We start from the raw sequence: 19679 nt of genomic DNA on the forward strand, positions 1-19679 counted from the left end.
TATGAGCACGGGGGCGTGCACCGTTGGGCGTTCCGGCCCCATCTGTGGTGATAGAAATAGTATTCACCGTGCTTCTCTGTACTCCCGTCGCATTGCTGCTGTGCCACGTGCACTGTTGGGGTTTCTGGTGGGCTGGTCATGATGGCGGTGCCGATGGCATAGACTGGCTGCATGTGGAGTGAGCTCTGCTGTGGGGTGAGCTCTGCTGTGGGGTGCGGAAGAGCATGTCTGCCTCCTTGGCTTTCAGGTGCAGGGTGCTGAAATCCATGTCCGAAACCACTGAGGAAACGTGTACTGGCCTCTTGGAGAGGAACAGGGCCTCAAACAGGAAACATCTTGTATGCCCATCCGCTAGGGTCACCATCTCATGTATGAGCTCAGAGGGATTCCTGCCACCCAGGCCCTGCATGTTTAAGATCCGAGTGGCGTGCTCATGCTGGCTGAGTTCTAGGGAGTTGAGGAGGATCCGCCAGAACTGCTTGTACTTATGCTCCATTGGCGGGTTCTCCACAAAGGAACTTACTTTGGCAGCAGTGGCGATGTCCAGACGTTTCTTCTGAGATGATTCCCTTGATGTGGAAATGGGACTCAGCCAGTTCCTGAGCTAAATGCACGGCCACCGGGTTGGTCACAGCCATTGTGACTGTAGTAGCAGCAGATTCTTGCATTCTAATGCGTTCGATGCGGGTTCCAAGACGTTGGAACCATCGGGATCACCACTGTAGCGACTGCTGTGGCAGCACTATGAAATGAAGAGACGTCCACACAGTACAAGGGTGAACCAATAACTGATTATTATTTGAATTTGCTGTGATGCCCTGTGGGGAACGCCCACTTCCGATGACGTATGTGCCGGCTTCTGGAAGTGACGTCATTGTGTTGCTGTGTCACTCCACGGCCACCGGTACACCATACGGAAGTGGGAGGTTCCTTTATCTCGCATGTGGCATCAACCATTGGTTTCTCCTTGGTAGTGAAGGAGGGCCCACGCCATCTTGGGATGGCCGACTGTTGCGGCGATTCGGCCCGTCCACCCATGCGTTTGCTCGGCTCGCTACAGAAGTCTTATTTTGGTACAAATGGATTTTACAAGATATCAAATCTTTTCAACCTGTTTCATAGTTTATTTTATTCCATAATTCAATCATATGTCTCAAAATAGGTGGATCTCTAATTCCTATTAACAATTTTGAATTCCATTTATAAATAAAGTCCTGCAGAGAATCTTCTCCTATTTTATTTGATTCTATTTGGGCCCAACTTGGTAACTTGTACAAATCGAACATCTCATTAATAAATTTAAGTTGAGCTGCTCTATAATAATTCTTAAAATGGGAAAGTTGCAAACCTCCTCATTCAAATCTCCAAGTCAATTTTTCGAAACAAACTCTAGCCATTTTCCCTTTCCACAAAAACTTCCTAATACTTGAATTTAAATCCTTAAAAATTTTTTGAGGGTTCAAACAAGGAATTGACTGAAATAAATACTGATATGCCAGGCTGTTCATTGACTTTAGCTCTGCATTCAATACATTCTGTTTCAAAGGCTGATGGATAAGCTGTCCTCGTTAAGACTCATCCTCTCTGCAAGTGGATTCTGGACTTCTTGACCAAAAGACCATAGTCAGTCTGGGTTGGCAGCAAAATCTAGTCCCATCATGCAAAGCACTGACATACCTCAGTACTGTGAGCTCAGCCCTTTACTCTTCACGCTGCGGACTCCCGACTGTATTAGCAGATTCAGTTGAAACAGAATCATCAAGTTTGTAGATGATACATCAGTTGTTGGCCTCATTGGCAACAGTGAATGAGCTGATTGATAGAAGGTTGGGAGACTTGAAAAATGATGCAAGAACAATAACCTGAGCCTTCATATGGACAGGACAATGGAGATGATTGTGGACTTCAGGAGAATGAAGGTTAACCACTTTCCACGACACATCAATATCTCTGTAGTTAAGAGAGTGGCAATCACAAAATTCCTTGTTGTGCTTGTAACATCTATCCTTGACCCACAATACCTAATTGGTCAGAAAGGCGCTACAGTGCTTGCACTTCCTCAGGAGGTTGAGGGGATCGAGACTACTAGCCCCTATCTTGACAACATTTTACTGGACCACATTCGAGAGTCCCATGTCTGTTTGCATCATTGTCTGGTAATGGTAGCTGCAAAGCATTGGACCAGAGGTCAATGTAGAGGATCATCCAACCGGCCAAAAAGATCACTGGGGTCTCCTTTTCCATTTTGATGACATTCACCAGGAGAGCTGTTTACATATGGCTAAAAGAATTATTGAGGACCCTTTCCATCCACCACATGGTGTTTTTGACCTACCATCAAGAAGCAGATGCAGGAGCATCAAAATTAGAACTGCCAGAATGGGAAATAGTTTCTTCCGTCAGGCTGTGAGGTTGATGAATAGTATCCTCTAACAGAATAAATTATTCCAGTTGAAACAGAATCAATTATTTTATATTATTATGTGCTTTGTAATGCGTGTGCACCATAATCCAGAGAAACTCTGTTTCTTCTGATGGTATATGTACAGTCGGATGAATTTGAACTTGTCCCATCCAGATGAGGCAGTCACATTCTGTGCTGATTTTGAGTATCTCCGAATTCTGTGATGATGCACCAGGTAATTAGAGTGGTTAAAACACAAATTCCTTCATGGCTTGGCTTAATCTAAAATTGTGGATGTTTGAGGTTTGAACTAAGATGATGGTCAGAGAAGTTTTTTTTTAAAGTGAAACTGAGAAAAGCTTTTTTTCTTTTTTATGTTGTAGATGTTTCTCAAAGTGTACCTAAGCAACAGTGACCAACATTATACAGAAGTACCAGTCACTCCGGAGACCACCTGTCGAGATGTTATTGGATACTGCAAAGAGCCAGGAGAGACAGACTGTCATTTAGCTGAGCGTTGGCATGGTGGTGGTAAGTAAGATACATTGAAGGTACTAGTAGTTCCATTCCTTTGGTGACTTGCGGTATACAGTTGTTGTTGAACAGTTGCCTTTTTAAAATTTGTATTGTGGTTATAACACCAGCTACCCTTGTGTGGCATTCTTATTAGTTATACAACAGTGAGAGAGAAAAATAATGCATTATCAATTTAATCAGTTATTTAGCTTTTAGTAAAATAGAGTTCTCCCTGTTAGAATTCCAATTTACACCATAATGTATGAGCTGAACCTGGACAGAGTGCATTTTTGGATGAAATGTAAAATCTTTGTTTTCATTGACATTAAAGCTAAATGTTCAAAGCAGTAGGTGAAATTACTAAGAAAATAGAACTTCATGAATATGAAATGAAAGTGCTTTTAGAGGGGTAGAGAAGAATTTTTTAAACCGTCAGCAAGTATGTGAACACAAACATGGAAAATAAGTGCAGTAGAAGGCCATTCAGCCTTGCATAGAACAGTTACAGCCCATCAGCCCTTCCTTCTAGCCTGTGCCAAACTATTGTTATGCCTAGTCCCAATGGCCTACATCCTGTCCATATCCCTCCATATAACTCCCATCCATTCATCTATCCAAATTTTTCTTCAATGTTAAAATTGAGCCTACATTCTTCATTTCAGTTGTCTGCTTGTTCCATATTCCCATGACCCTATGAAGAAATTCCCCCTAATGTTCCCTCTAAACTTCTCCACCTCATCCTTAAACCATGTCCTCTGGCTTGTATCTCACTAACCTGAGTGGAAAAAGCCTACTCGCATTTACTCTACACCCCTCATACAGTAGTTAGTCTGCACCATTATTCAATGTGATTGTGGCTAATTATTACAACTGTTTTCACTTTATACCCCTTGATCCCTTCACCCAACAGAACATAGAAAAGTACAGTGTGGGCCTTTCAACGCACCTCTCTAAACCTACTCCACATCAATCTAGTTCTTCCCTCATAGCCTGGCAGTCTTCCAAATTGTATCACTTCTCACTCTTCCAAATTGAATTTTATCTTCCCAACTGTGCATTACATCTGTATCCTGCTGTATTGCACAACAATCTTCTACACTATTCACAATGCCTTCAGTTTTTGTACCAACTGTAAACTTTGTCCGTCATTTAAAAAAATTTCAGAGTAGGGATCCCATCTTTACAGAACATTGCTAATCACTGACCTCCAGATAAAATCTGCTCCATCTGCTGCCTTTTGTGGGCAAGTCGATTCCATGCTGCTGGGTTTCCATTGATCCCATTCCTTGTGACTTTCCGGATGAGCGTACTTGGAGAACCTTGTGAAATGCCTTACTAAAATATATAAACACCACATCTGCAGCCCTACCTTCATTGTTCTTTTGTCACCTTCTGATAAAACTCAATTAGACTAATGAGGCATGACCCGTCCTTCACAAAGCCATGCTGAATATCGCAAATAAGACCATTCTTCTCCGAATACTCATAAATCCTGTCCCCAAGAATCCTTTCCAATAGTTTGCTTACCACTAATTTAAGACTCACGGGTCTATAATTTCCAGGATTCTTTCTATTAACCTTTTTGAACAAGGGAACACATGGACACATTCAGGACCCTTTCAAATATACCAACTTTCTGTGGTAGAATGCTCCACAAGTTCACACCTCTTTGTGTAAAAGTTTATTGTCATTTCAATCCAAAATGGCTTACCCCTTATCCTTAGACTGTGAACCCTTGTACAGGACTTACCCAACATCAGGAACATTTTTCCTGCTTGTAATCTGTCTAGTCCTGACAGAATTTGATATCCCTGTAAAATGCCCTCATTCTTCTAAATTCCAATGTGTATAACCCTTATCTATCCAGTCTCTCTTCATCCATCAATCCTGCCATCCCAGGAATCAATCTGGTGAAGCTTTGGGACACCATTTCAATAATAAGATTGTCCTTCCTTTGATTAAGAGACCAAAACTGCCCATTATTCTTGAGATGTGGCCTCACCAAGCCCTATACAACTGCAGTAAGACCTTCCTGCATCTATATACAAAACCTCTTTTAATAAAGGCCAACTTGCTGAATTCACTACCTGCTGTTCCTGTATTCCAATCTTCAATGACTGATTCACCATGGAGCCCAGGTTGGACCTTCCCTTTCTTAATTTTTCACCATTCAGATAATCAGCCTTCCCATTATTTCCACCAAAGTGGATAACCTCACATTTATTGATTTTGTACTGCATCTGTATCTCCCATTTGTAATACTGTAGCTTCCAGGAATCTTCCTCACAGCTTGCTCTGCCATCCAGCTTTGTTTCATCCGCAAAGTTAAAGAAAGTACATCTAATTCCTTTATCTAGATTATCAATATATATTGTGAATAGCGGGTCAGACTCAATGAGCTGAATAGCCTCTATTACTACTCCTATATCTTGCGCCTTATGGGTCCCAACAATGAACCTTGAACCCCATCAGTAACTGCCTACCGATCTGCAAAGGCCCCATTTATTAGCACTCTCTGCTTCCTACCTGCCTGTATCTTGCCTCCTCTGCCATGCTCTCTAATTTTGCACACGTCGGCGTTAGACCTGATCAAAAGACCGCATGGTTAATCATAATCCACTCTACTGATCCTCAAAAACAAATTTCTCAAATATTTGTCAAACATGATTTCCCTTTCATAATCCTTGCTGACTTGGACTAATTCTGTCACTCCTCTCCAAATGTGCAGCCATGAAATCTTTGATAATGGAGGAACATTTTTCCTCCATTGAAGTCAGGCCAACGGGCCAATAATTCCTCGAATTCTCTCTCCCTCCAGCTCACATCAGTAACCCTCCAATCCAAATGAATGTACACAGAGTGTAATAATGTTGGGAAATAAGCACTGATGCAGGGAAAGCTAACTTGGTTGTTCTTCTTACAGAGCGTGCCATAGCAGACAATGAGCGCATGTACGATATTCTTCAACATTTGGGTGTACAGAAAAATGATGTTTGTTTTTACTTGCGCCATGAGCGTCCACCAAGCTCAATTAGGGATTCAGGTAAGGATTGTATGACACTTTGCTCATTTCAATAGTAGAAGTGTCAATTCACTTTAAAACACCTTGTCATAGAGCACAGAAGCAGTCCCTTCAACCTACCATATCAAAGCCAACTATCATGCACATTTATCCTAAACATATTACTGCACGAAAACCAACAAGGTCGGGTCAGATACAGCAATGAGCTCTCTGAACCCTTCTCCATTAACAATGGCGTGAAGCAAGGCTGCGTTCTCGCACCAACCCTCTTTTCAATCTTCTTCAGCATGATGCTGAAACAAGCCATGAAAGACCTCAACAATGAAGACGCTGTTTACATCCGGTACCGCACGGATGGCAGTCTGCAAGCTCACACCAAGACACAAGAGCAACTTGTCCGTGAACTACTCTTTGCAGACGATGCCGCTTTAGTTGTCCATTCAGAGCCAGCTCTTCAGCGCTTGACGTCCTGTTTTGCGGAAACTGCCAAAATGTTTGGCCTGGAAGTCAGCCTGAAGAAAACTGAGGTCCTCCATCAGCCAGCTCCCCACCATAACTACCAGCCCCCCCACATCTCCATCGGGTACACAAAACTCAAAACGGTCAACCAGTTTACCTATCTCGGCTGCACCATTTCATCGGATGCAAGGATCAACAACGAGATAGACAACAGACTCGCCAAGGCAAATAACGCCTTTGGAAAACTACACAAAAGAGTCTGGAAAAACAACCAACTGAAAAACCTCAAAGATTAGCGTATACAGACCCGTTGTCATACCCACAATCCTGTTCGGCTCCGAATCATGGGTCCTCTACTGCCATCACTTACGGCTCCTAGAACACTTCCACCAGCGTTGTCTCCGCTCCATCCTCAACATTCATTGGAGTGACTTCATCCCTAACATCGAAGTACTCGAGATGGCAGAGGCCGACAGCATCAAATTCATGCTGCTGAAGATCCAACTGCGCTGGGCAGGTCACGTCTCCAGAATTGAGATCCATCGCCTTCCCAAGATCATGTTATATGGCGAGCTCTCCACTGGCCACCATGACAGAGGTGCACCAAAGAAGAGGTACAAGGACTGCCTAAAGAAATCTCTTGGTGCCTGCCACATTGACCACCGCCATTGGGCTGATATCGCCTCAAACCGTGCATCTTGGCGCCTCACAGTTCGGCAGGCAGCAACCTCCTTTGAAGAACACCGCAGAGCCCACCTCACTGACAAAAGACAAAGGAGGAAAACTCAACACCCAACCCCAACCAACCAATTTTCCCCTGCAACCGTGTCTGCCTGTCCCGCATCGGACTTGTCAGCCACAAACGAGCCTGCAGCTGACGTGGACATTACCCCTCCATAAATCTTCGTCCACGAAGCCAAGCCAAAGAAGAAAAGAGAATTTTCCATCCATTTGATTTATAGGGCCTTTTCAGTTCAATTGTTTATCCAGATAATTTTTCATTTTTGTGATACCTGACTCCCTCACCCCTTATCGAACTCCAGATAGCAACCACTCACTGTGTAGAAAATAAATGTCTCTTACATCCCCCCTCCAGATCTCTTGCTCTTTTTAAACCTACGTCCCCCTGGTTTAGATGTCTCTATGTTGGGAAAACATACCCTACTATCCACCTCATCCATACATCTTAGAATTTTGTATCACCTTCAGCCTTCTTGCTCTGAGGAAAATAAAACTCAACCTATCAAGTCCTTCCTCATGTTAAAACATTCCACCCAGGCAGCAACCTAGTAAATCTCAACTGCATCTGCTCGAGTGCATTCAAGTCTTGCAGTGTGGCAACCAGAACTGTGAAGAATTTCCAGGTGCAGCCTAACTAATGCTTTATAAAATTGTAGCCAAACATCCCTGCCCATATATTTTATGCACCTAATGAGGGCCAGTATGCATTATTCTACTTGACTACCTTAGCTTTATGTGCTATTGCTTTCAGATATTTGTGGACGTGCTCCAAGGCTCTTCTTTGTTCTTTAATACTCCCATTCATACTGCACATCTTACCCTTTTTAGATCTTTCAAAATGCATCGCCTTGCACTTATTGGGATACAAGTCCATATGCATTGATCTGCCCAATTTAACAACATCACGTGGTAACCCAAACGATCCTCCTTGCTATCACTGGTACAAGTTTAATAATTGCAAAATCAGGCTTTCTGTGGTCAATTACCAAGCCAAATTTTGCTCTTATTTGCATTGGCTCTAACCTTGTGGACTTGCCTTCCATTTAGGACTTTGTCATAAATCTGTCTGAAGCTCACATAACTGCAATGCCCTCATCAATATACTTTGTTATTTAAAACAAATGTTTTTGTCATACAGGATGCCCCCTAACAAAGCCACTTTGACTCGGTTTATCAACTCTTGCCTTTCAAGTGCTGATTCATTCTTTTTTAAAATTAAGCATTCAATATGTTAACAGGCCCTTCTGGCCAAATACTCCAATTAACCTATAATCCCTATGCGTTTTGAAGGGTGAGAGGAAACCAGAGCACATGGAGAATACTCATGCAAACACAGGGAGAATGCACAACTCCTCACGGACAGTGCCAGGTTCTAACCCAGGTTGCTGGTGCTGTAATAGCACTGCTCTAACGGTTCTGCCCCTCAGAATTTTGTCTTGTACATTCCCACCACTGAGGTTAGAAAATTGTTTGTAGTTACTGGTCTTGTCCCGACTGTCCTTTTTGTATTCTATGAGTAATTACTTTCAGTCTGATTTAGTTCATATTCGTGCATTTTTTAAATAATGATAGCTTGTGGAATTACCTTTGGCTGAATAGGTTTAATGTAAGCAGAACAAGAAAGACCAGTTTGGCCTTTCTTAAATACTTCTGTGACTTCACAGGTATTTAGAGTGTAGTTTTCATGGTTTATTGGGGAAAGAATGCAACTTGATAGACTACAATCCATTATGTATACACAAAAGTGCTGGAGAAACTCAGGAGGTCACACATTGGGGAGTAAAAAGTGATCACTGTTTTGCACCTGAGCCATTCATTGGGAATGTGGCAAAACGAGTTGATGCCTGAATAAAAATGTGGGGGGAAAAACACAGACAAAAAGATAAAGCTAATCGGCAGGGATGCAATGCTAATTTTATAGGTGCTGGAGCTCAGCAAAAATGATGACAAAGAAGTCTTGCGAGACCTGGCCTTGGTGGCTGCCGTGTTGTATTTGGTGTTGTATAATTGAGAGCAAACATTAGGACGAGAAAGGAGGATGACCTTATGTCCAGAACTGTTCTCAGTGGGGGGTGGGGGTGGGGGGGCACCCATAGCGATGAGTGCCAGAGCAGCCCCCTCCCCGGCGAGCTCCAGCAGCACTGCACACCTGGTAATCAGTGAATATAATAAAAAGCTGAAAAGTGATAGGGGGAAAGGTAGCTGTCTGATAGGAGAAGGAACATGGGTGGGAAAGTGGAGCAAAGGAGACTGTAAGGAAAAAGGGAGAGAGACTGGGGAATGGATATTGGAGAAATCAATACTGTTTTAAGACTGACGCGATGGAATATAAAATATTAATTTTCCAATTGCAGTGACCCTGATTTGGTAGCACATGAGGCCATGGACAGATATGTCGATGTGTTAATATTGTGTGTGGAATTAGTGATTAGGTCACTGGGAGGTCATTGTTGCAGAAGAATTAGCAAATGTCACTCCTACCATTCAAGAAGGGAGAGGGCAGCTTGATCTCAGTGGTTGGGAAAATGTTGGAGTCGATTTTCAAGGATGAGGCTATAGAATGCTTGGAGCCACATGACAAGATCGGCCAAAGCCAGCATGGTTTCCTTAAGAGAAAATCTTGCTTGAGAAAGTGACAAGCAAGCTGGATAAAGGAGATGCAGGGAATTTTGTTGATTTGGATTTTCAAAAGGCCTTTGACAAGTTGCCACACATGAGCAACTTAACAAAAGCCCATGGTTTAACAGGAAACATTCTAGCATAGGTAGAGCAATGACAATAGCTGACAATGAAGGCATGGGTCTTGAGAGGCTTTGGGGGAGCAGAGGCTAAGGAAAGGCTCCTTCCACTACTGGGGAGCAGTCATTGTTGGAGTGGTCATGGCGAGAACAGGTAAGAGATGAAAATTATAGTAAAAGGATCATTTATTGAGTAATATCAGACAGCAGCATCATCTAGGATTAGTGTTGTGCTTAGAGTGCCAGATTTGGAGACCCTGGGGAAACTACCGCCTTCAAAAGGACTACATGTGCACCAGGTGCATTGAGATGAGGCTCCTTAAGGACCATGTTGAGGATCGGGAGCTGCATCTTTATGACCTTTGGTTAATTAGGGAAAGTGAGGAGGTGAATGATAGTAGCTATAGAGAGATGGTAGAGAACCATCATTCTCCCTCAGAAATTGATATATCATTTTAGATACTGTTGGAGAGGTTGACCTGACAGGGAAAGACCATGGCAAATGGGAGTCTGGCACTGTGCCCAATGCCATGGTCAAGAGAGAAAGGAGAAATGCAGTAGTTTTAGGGGATTCCATAGTGAGGGGACAGGCAAGATTCTGTGAGCATTATAGGAATATCCGGATGGTGTGTTGTCTCCCTGGCCTCAGGGTATGGGATGCTTCGGATCGAGCCAGAGTATTCTGAGGGGAGAGGATGAGCAGCCTTTGCACATGTTTGCATCAATGACATAGACAGAATAAGAGAGGGGGTCCTGAAAGAAGATTGCAGGGTGTTGAGAAGAAAGTTGAAAAGCACGACCTCCAGGCTGGTGATCTCAGGATTACTACTTGTGCTACATGCTAATGAAGGAAAGAATAGCAAAAGGAGGCAGATGAATACATGGCTGAGAGACTGGTCCAGGAGACAGGGTTCCAAGTTATTGGATCATTGGGATCTATTTTGGGCGAGGTATGACCTATTCAAAAAGGATGGAATACACCTGAACTCAAAGGGTACCAGTATCCTGGCAAAGATGTTTAATATAGCTATTAGGGAGGATTTAAACTAAGTTGGCAGAGGGAGGGCAACCAGGGTGTTAAGGTCAAGAAGAAAATAGAAAAAAAATCAAAGATACTGTGCAGCAAAGATGGCAAAAAGGATGGACAGGTGAAAAGACGGGATAAATTGCTGTGCGATAGAAATACTGCAAAATTGGTATATTGGTATTGTATACTGTACTTAAATGCACATAACATTAGAAATAAAGTGGATGACCTTGTTGTTCAGCTGCAGATCAAAAGATATGTCATTGTGGCCATCACCGAGAGAGACATGGCTTCATGATGTGATTGGAAGTTGAGTGTCCAAGGGTACACAGTGTATAGGAAAGATAGACCCTGATGGTCAGCAGTGATATCAAATCACTAGGGAGAAAGGACATAGGATCAGAAGAGGTAGAGAGTCCTTATGCGTTAAGAAAGGCAAGGGTAAAAGGACCATAATAGTTATACAGGCCCCCAAATATCAGAAGGGAGGTGATCTACAAGTTACAGCTGGAAATAGAAAAAGCGTGTCAGAATGAAAATATCAAAATAATTATAGGAGATTTTAACATGAAAGGGGATTGGCAAAGTCAGGAACTTACTGGATCTCAGGAGAGAGTGTTTGAGGAATGCCTATGGAATGGGTTTTTGGAGCAGCTTGTTGATAAGCCCATCAGGGGATCGGCTGTTTTGGATTGGATACTGTGAAATGAACCTGAGGTGAATCAGGAACTTAACGTAATGGAACCATTAGGAAGTAGTGATCGTAATGTGATTGAGTTCAGTTTCAAATTTGAAAAAGCCAAGCTGATATCAGGAGTGTCAATATCATAATGCAAATATACTTCAAACTTTGTTGTGATGAATAATACTTTAATGCAAATGTCAGAAATATCAGTTAATATCTAACTGTCTCTCCCATCCTTTTAAGGTTTTAAACATCTTAAGTTGAAAACTATCTTGCATTAAGAGAAGGCATTATAACCTCCATTTCTCTATGTGTTTCTATTTTATTTAAAATATCCTTAAAATAAAATATTACATCTAGATTTTTGGATGCCTAAATGAAGCTCTACAGAGATCCAATACTGGCAAATGTTGACAAGATTCTTTCATTATAACTGCAACTTCTGAGCGAGTATCTTTAAGTCTAAGCAAAAGTGTAACTAATGAATTGAAATCTTTTTTTTAAACCAGATTAAAACAGCTTGGGGGAAAGTTCTGTTGTATCAACTGTTTAATATTTTCTAAGTGCACCTTTTAACAAGCAAGAAAATCAGATTTGCATTTTACAGCAAGCAGCTCTGTGATTTCTCTGTTTTTCTCTCCGTTTTTTTTTCTTGCAATTTATATTTTCATTTGATGGACATCCACACACATCTTTAAGCAAATGATGTTATATTCTTTAAGTAAGGTTGAATGCAGTTGTTAGAGAGTTGATGTACTGATTGAAATCAATAATGTGGATAAGACGAGCAAGGGTAGTAAATTAGCCTACACAATCATCAGTAAGGTAATGGAAGGGATAATCAATGGTGCTGGTCAGCAGAATTTTCTCAGCAATAACCAGCTTATAGAAGTTCAGTTTGAGTTTGGCCAAAATCACTCTGCTCCTGACCTCACAACAGCCTTGACCCAAACTAGGACAAAAGCTGAATTTCAGAGGTGAGTTGAGAGTAACTGCACTTGACATCAAAGCATCATTTGATTAGGTGTGACATTCAGAAGCCTTGGCTAAATTGCAGACAATAGGAATTGGGGAAACCCTCTGCTGATTGTAATCATATCTAGCACTAAGGAGGATGGTTGTCATTGTTGGAAGTCAATCACCTAAGCAATGTATCTTGGCAATACAACAAGAGAAAGCACAACTATTTCTCCAACCTCCATCTCCACCCCCCCCCCCCCCACCCCCACAACCGTATATTTAGTGGCTTTACCATCACTGAATCTCCCACTATACATGTCCTGGGAGTTACCATCGACCAAAAACAACTGGAATAGCCATATCCACAACGGCAGTCTTCCTGCTGGTGTGAACCAAGAGACAGTGGTTAATTGAAGCATCCTACAGCTCAGTCGTACTGCCGATCGCTCTGTAAACTTTCAACAGCCTGTTAAAGTTGCCGACGGTGTATTATTTAAAAGCCTGTGACCCTGGGGTCTGTCCCCAAGATGGCACAGCCTACGTTTGGCACCAGCCATGAGGGGTTGCAGACTCCTGGGGAGTAGCTGACTTGTGCAGGACACCAGTAACGGGGAGCACACCCCCGTTGAGAAGGAGAAGCAGAGGAGGCTATCCTAAGGATAGTGACTACAGTGGCTGAATGACACAAAGGCGCCGAGCTGTTGGTGACTTGAAGGTGAGGAAGCCACACAGAGTGCGGCATGCTGATGACCGACTAATAGGAAGCAGGTATAGTAACCAGAATTCATGAGGCTGCTGAGAGCAAGAAGGCCATCGGTGCCGAAGGCTTCCTCATCATGTCGGAGGTTTTGTTCTGGGCTCAGGTTGCCATTAGTTTAAACTGAACTGGAATCTTGTGTGACTGCAGAGGAGTGCTGGATGTGAATTCATGTACACTTGGTGACTGAGGGGACACTTTTGCTTCTCTTCTGACTGTAAGGTGTGCTGAACAATTTTTTGTTTGCCTTATGGTAGATTAAAGGCAATTTTGTGCAATATTACATTCCTATTTTATTACATGACAGTAAAGAGTATCTGATCTGACAAGAGCAGCTTATAGATTCAAGACTTCTTTGGTGTCATATAATAGTACAGAACATGTTTAACTTTTAAAAAAATAAATGACATGCACCATGATAACAAGCCCTTTCAGCCCACGGGCTGGCGCCACCTAATTAACCTACAATCCTGTATATTTTGAAGGGTAGGAGGAAACCAGAGCACCAAAAAGAAACCCATGAAGACATGGGGAGTATGTACAAGCTCCTTACAGACATAGCCGGATTCAAACCCTGGTCGCTGGTCCTGTAACAGCATTGCACTAACCACTACACTAACCATTGCCACCAGACTTCGAGCATCTGTATTTTTAACACAATCTGATACCTTGCAGAAAAATGAAAATAGGAAAATGATTCTGGAGGCAGATCTTTCAAATTATGATTTGTTCTGTGTCAAGCTTCTACTTTCAGATTCTTGAAATACAACTGGGAGAGTTCAGACTGAATAATATTGTACATCAGTATTTATCAATTTAACTACATTATTGTACCCCACTCCTCAATTTCACTACTGTTGATTTCAGTAATAGCACAGATGTAGGCCCTATACCCCACCACATACATGGTGATTTTTTTTGACCCTCTACTGTAATCTAATTTGCTCCTATATTCTACCATTCTTGCCTTTTTACCGTAATCTCATTCATATAACATGCATACATAATGACAAAATCATAAATTGTGTTTTAAAAAAAAAAAAAATATTTTAATATAATGTGCACATGCATATACTGTGCAGGTGCAGTTTTCTAAATTCCGACTGACCAAAGCAATTTGCATTTAAATGGGACATGAGACAAAACGGTATCTGGCACAGTTAATCTCCCGTAATTAACACACATTTCCCCCAGAGGTGTCCAATGCCCACTATATGATATCCTGCTACAAAACATAACAAGCCTTGGAGAGGAATCAGTTAAATAGATGAAAGACAGGCTTCAGGGCAATTTAAGGGCCCTTTGTGATGTGGTGAGTGATGTGTCAGGCACTCAGCTCTGTTGCTGGAGGCCTCACAGGGAATTCCCTGTGTTCGTCTCCAAAAGGTAAGTGGCTGGGGCGGGCGCAGAATTGGGGTGGGGTGGAGGGCACTGTTGGGGCTGGGGAAAGTGCGGAGCTGGAATGCTGTCAGGGCCGGTGGGGAGCGGAGTTGGGCCAGAAGCAATGGCCGTCCTTCTTACCCATAATCCCCCGTGCCGCTGGAACTCTCTGGCCTTCCATCAGTGTGGAGAATGACGTTCTTTCAATGCTGTTTTGCTAATCTGTCTGTCATAAGGTAGCAAAGAGTTGCTGTTCATATTGCTCGGCACCCCTTACAGTAAGAGGAGAAGCAAAGGCGAGTCCCTTCAGAGTCACTGAGTGTCCATGGATCTTCCTCCAGTGCTCCCACAATTCCTGCAGCTGTGCAGACTCCTGTTTCATCTATCGACAATCTGAGGTCTAGATCCAAACCTCTGATGTGATCAGGAAGCTTTCAACACCTGAGGCCCTTTGGGAGCTTTCTCAGATCCTGGTTCTGATACTTGTTTCCCACGATCCAGTCTTCAGCAACTTGTGGATCCCTCGACCACATTGCCTGCAGCCTCTGTGGGTCCTTCAGCTGCTGAACCCCTTGCTGGTCTGTTGCCATGATCACCTTCATTATAGGGTCTGCTTCTTCTCAACAGGAGGTTTTGTTCCCATTTCTGGTGCCCTGCGGCTGTCCATGTTGCAGTGATCCACTGCTTCCCCAGAATCTGCAACCCTTTGAGGTCACTGCCAAGATAGGTACTGCAGTCTTGGGCACAGACCCCGCGATTGCAGGATTTAAAAAAAAAAACCTGTTCAAAGCTTGCATGGAGCCATTGGCGTTAGACCAGGTGGTTAAACACTTCAGAGCAATACTATGCTTGCACTCTCCCGGGTCTGCACCAGTGTCATTTCAGTTCTGGCAGCACCACCTTTTTTTTAATGTAAATGAGAAATCCTGTGGTGAGAAACTCCTTGCTCCCTGAAACCTGTCTACTGTCTTCAAGGTTCAAGTCAGAATGTGACGCAATATTCTCCACTTGCCTGGATGAGAGCAAGTTCACCAACACTTGAGAAGCTCAATTCCATACAGTACTCAACAGCCCAGTTGAAGGCACCACATCAATAATCATTCATGCTCTCCATCACCAATTCAGTGAAGCAGTGAAGCACGGTTTGAGGCTGATATCGCCTCAAACCGTGCATCTTGGCGCCTCACAGTTTGGCGGGCAGCAACCTCCTTTGAAGTAGACCGCAGAGCCCACCTCACTGACAAAAGGCAAAGGAGGAAAAACCCAACACCCAACCCCAACCAACCAATTTTCCCCTGCAACCGTGTCTGCCTGTCCCGCATCGGACTTGTCAGCCACAAACGAGCCTGCAGCTGACGTGGACATTTACCCCCTCCATAAATCTTCGTCCGCGAAGCCAAGCCAAAGAAGAAAGAAGTTTGTACCATTTACAGGATGCACTGAAACAGCTCTTCTTAGACAGCTCGTTTCAAACCTGCAGCCTCTCCCAATTAGAACAAAAACATGGGCGCACCATGAACATTACATTGGTTATGTATTTTTACCATTGCTATTAAAAGTACACTGTTTGATTGCTGAATTTCTCCATCATTGTGTTTTTACCATAATGTAGAATTTGCTTTCAAACCACACATTATACTGATGTTCTTTTTACCCTATTTGCTTGCATTGGAACGATACCCTTGTATGCCATTCCTATTTAAGTGTTTGTCTAAATGCTTCAATGTTATAATTGCATCCAATTCCATATCCCCCTTTGCAGCATATTTCAATCTGACATGGGCATCCTCGTTATTTCATTTGTGTGCATTAGGGTCATGTCCTTGTACATTTTGCCTCTCATTCTAAATGCCTCGATGTGATAATTTCATCCACTTCCACCACCCCAGACAGAATATTCCAAATATCAACCACACTGAAAAAAACTTGCCTGTCAAATCCCGTTGAAAACCCTCACGTCAAACGCATGCCCTCCTCCCATCATTTCCTACCTTTTTTAGCATTCACTGCCATCTAGTTTACTGGATCTGCATTACATTTGAAACTACAAACCACCGTAATGTTGTCTGTTTACAAACCCGTGCTTTAAATTCTAGAGATTGATGCAAAGTTCACCTCTTATTTCAATGCTACTGTTGAGTACTCTGTCATTTTAAAGCCCACAGTTTTTTCATCTTAAGATGATATTTGCCATTTGCTTGTTCCCACTTGGTTTGATCTTGATAATTTTAGTGCAGTCATCTTCACTCGCCCTGTTTTATTTTTGCTCGGATTAAGAGTTTTTTTTGCGTTGTCACAACTCTTTGTTTATGCCAAACAATTGTTTCTGGGTGGAGCCTGAAATTACTGCTGCAAAACACAATGAGGGGTGACATGCTGATTGCAATTGTTTTTTAATTTTTTTCCCCTAGATTTCTTGAGACTCCAGGACACATCAAAGAGAAACAGGGTCCAAGGTACTGCAGAAAGACGGATGGAAAATGGAGTAAGTACAATACTTTATTATATTTCAAAGTCTACAGAGTGTTTATTAGCAACACCTCATCACCTAATGAATTAGAGAACTGCAGTGTCCATGACTAAATCAATCACATTACTCAAAGAAAAAAATCCATTTGAAAATTAAAGGAAATTGTAGTTACAATTGCGAATGTTTTCTTTTAACTTTGCCACTTTATCCAGTAATTTAAATATGCATTCCTGAATTTGAAGTTTTTTTGTAAATTGAATTCACTTCAGTATTTAAAAAAAATTAATATTCATTGCTCCAATTTTTTTTATATTCATTAATTTGGATGTGATAAATTATTGGAGCTACTTAAAGCTTTCAGATATTGATCTTGTATCCACCCACATCCAGCCATGGTAGGTGTAGACTGATAGAGAGCTGTGGGAAGAGAGCAGGGCAGTGGGAGGCAGTAGGATCCGTGTGAGGACTGATACAGCGCAATTGGTTTTATACAAGGTATATGTATTCTTTTTTGACTTACGCTGGGTTTGCCAGAACACAACCCCATCGTAAGTTGATGAGCACCTGTACTGTTTCATTAAGGGCAGGCTATGTTGACAAGTTTACTGGAGTTCTTTAAGGATACAATGAGTGCAGGAATAGATGAATATTGTATACTTGAATTTCCAGAGGGCATTTGATAAGGTGCTGCATAAGATAAGCAGCATGGAGTTGGAGTAACGTATTTGCATAGATATTGGATTGATTAGCTAATAGAAGTCAGGGACTTGAGATAAATGGTGTTTCTCTGGTTGGTAATCCGTCGTGAGAGGAGTTGGTGCTGTTCACAACTGTTTCAGAGGTACGTTCATGATTTGGAGAAGAAGACTGAGTGTGGCGTATCTAAGTTTGCTGATGACACTAAATTGAGTGGAACAGTAAATTGTACAGAGGATGTGAAGAGTCTGCAGAGAAATTATAGTTACAATAGCTAGAAAATGTATTGCTATAACTTGGAAGTCTGATACAGACTTGGGAATGGAGAGATGGCATGTGGAAGTTCGGAGTTGTATACCACTTGAGAAAATTACTTATAAGATTTTGTAAAAAATGGTGCCCATTATTTACAACCTGGGTATTGTAAGGTAAAACATCATGAGATGGGAATGTGTAGGGAGTTACCCTGTACAGGGCTGTAACAAGAAGGGGAGGTGTCCTTGTACTCCTGTTAGGTAAAACATCATGAGATGGGAATGTACAGGGCTGTAACAAGATGTGAATGCATCCTTGTACTTACAAGATAAGAGAGACATTGATGGATTGAGAGGCAGGAAGCTAGCAGGGAAAGGATAGCAACAGTTTTAGTCATTGGACAAGTAATGATATGATGATGTTCTAAGCACATATCCAAGGGTATAAAAAATCACCATTTTGCTGATAACAGCAGAATGCATTCTCCGACTAACATGGTTGGTCGCAAGTGTTACAATCCGGTAATAAAGAACAAAGAACCCTGATTTCGACTCAGCCTGGTGTTTGTCTCACTCATTCATGAACAAAGCAGACCTAACAGTATGAATATTTAAATGATTCCACAGCACCATCAAAGTGGCAGGGAGGATCACTGGAGTCTCCCTCCACCTCATTGTCATAATTTACCGGGATCATTGTCTGAAGAGGACACACAAAATCATTGAATACCCCTTCCACCCTGCACACAGCATCTTCCAGCTGCTCCCATCAGGAAAGAGATACAGGAGGATCAGAACTAGCACCACAAGGCTGAGAAACAGCTTCTTCCCGTGGGCAGTGAGAATGGTGAACGACCAAAGGAACTGCTCCCACTAACCGTCCAAGACTCTCATTTGTACAAAACAATATTTAATTACTTATATTTATAGATAAAATACTTGTCCTGCATATGTATTATTTGTTTGTATATGTGTTCTGTCTGGTTGTGTCTCTGCATGTTTTGCACTGAGGACCGGAGAACATTGTTTTTTCGGGTTTTACTTGTGCAATCATATGAAAATAAACTTGACTTGAAATAAAATTAACTGATCCAGAATTCAATTTTTCTCCTGTTTTCAGCTTAGTGGGCCACGTATGGATATGACACTAACTGAACTACAGGAAATGGCAACTCGACAGCAACAACAGATTGATTCCCAACAGCAACTGCTGGCAACAAAGGTCATTTGATTTCTTTTGCTTTATTTCTTTGGAAAATTAATGAGCCTTTTGATGCCACCTCTGAATAATAGATTTTAAGATTTTCAGTCTTCACATTTGGAGTATCGTTAAACTCTGTTAATGAAGCACCCTTTCAGCTTTGGAGATGCTGGATTGACAGATTTTGTGGACTACTCCTACTCAAATATTTTAGTTGACACCAGTATATAATATATTTTTCAGAGAACTTACCAGGAACAAAATCTGAATTTTGAAGGGAGCCATGGAAATGGGGTAGCATGGTAACTGGATACCAGAGCATTGAGAAGAAGTGCTGGAAGCATAAACCCACTTGACATCATTCCCACA

At 42.2% G+C, this 19679-nt stretch overlaps 1 protein-coding gene across 2 annotated transcripts in view; it reads left to right on the forward strand.

Annotated features, from left to right (window-relative positions):
- The window catches only part of LOC138760430 (apoptosis-stimulating of p53 protein 2-like), a 132070-nt gene that overhangs the window by 32745 nt on the left and 79646 nt on the right, over positions 1-19679 (forward strand). For both annotated transcript variants that reach the window (XM_069931013.1, XM_069931012.1), the window contains 4 exons: positions 2788-2935; positions 5844-5963; positions 17101-17174; positions 19230-19331. In XM_069931013.1, coding sequence (XP_069787114.1) covers positions 2788-2935; positions 5844-5963; positions 17101-17174; positions 19230-19331 — 444 coding nt within the window. The remainder of the gene's footprint in view (positions 1-2787; positions 2936-5843; positions 5964-17100; positions 17175-19229; positions 19332-19679) is intronic.

Source organism: Narcine bancroftii, chromosome 4, assembly GCF_036971445.1.
Source record: "Narcine bancroftii isolate sNarBan1 chromosome 4, sNarBan1.hap1, whole genome shotgun sequence".
NCBI classification, from domain to species: Eukaryota; Metazoa; Chordata; class Chondrichthyes; order Torpediniformes; family Narcinidae; genus Narcine; species Narcine bancroftii.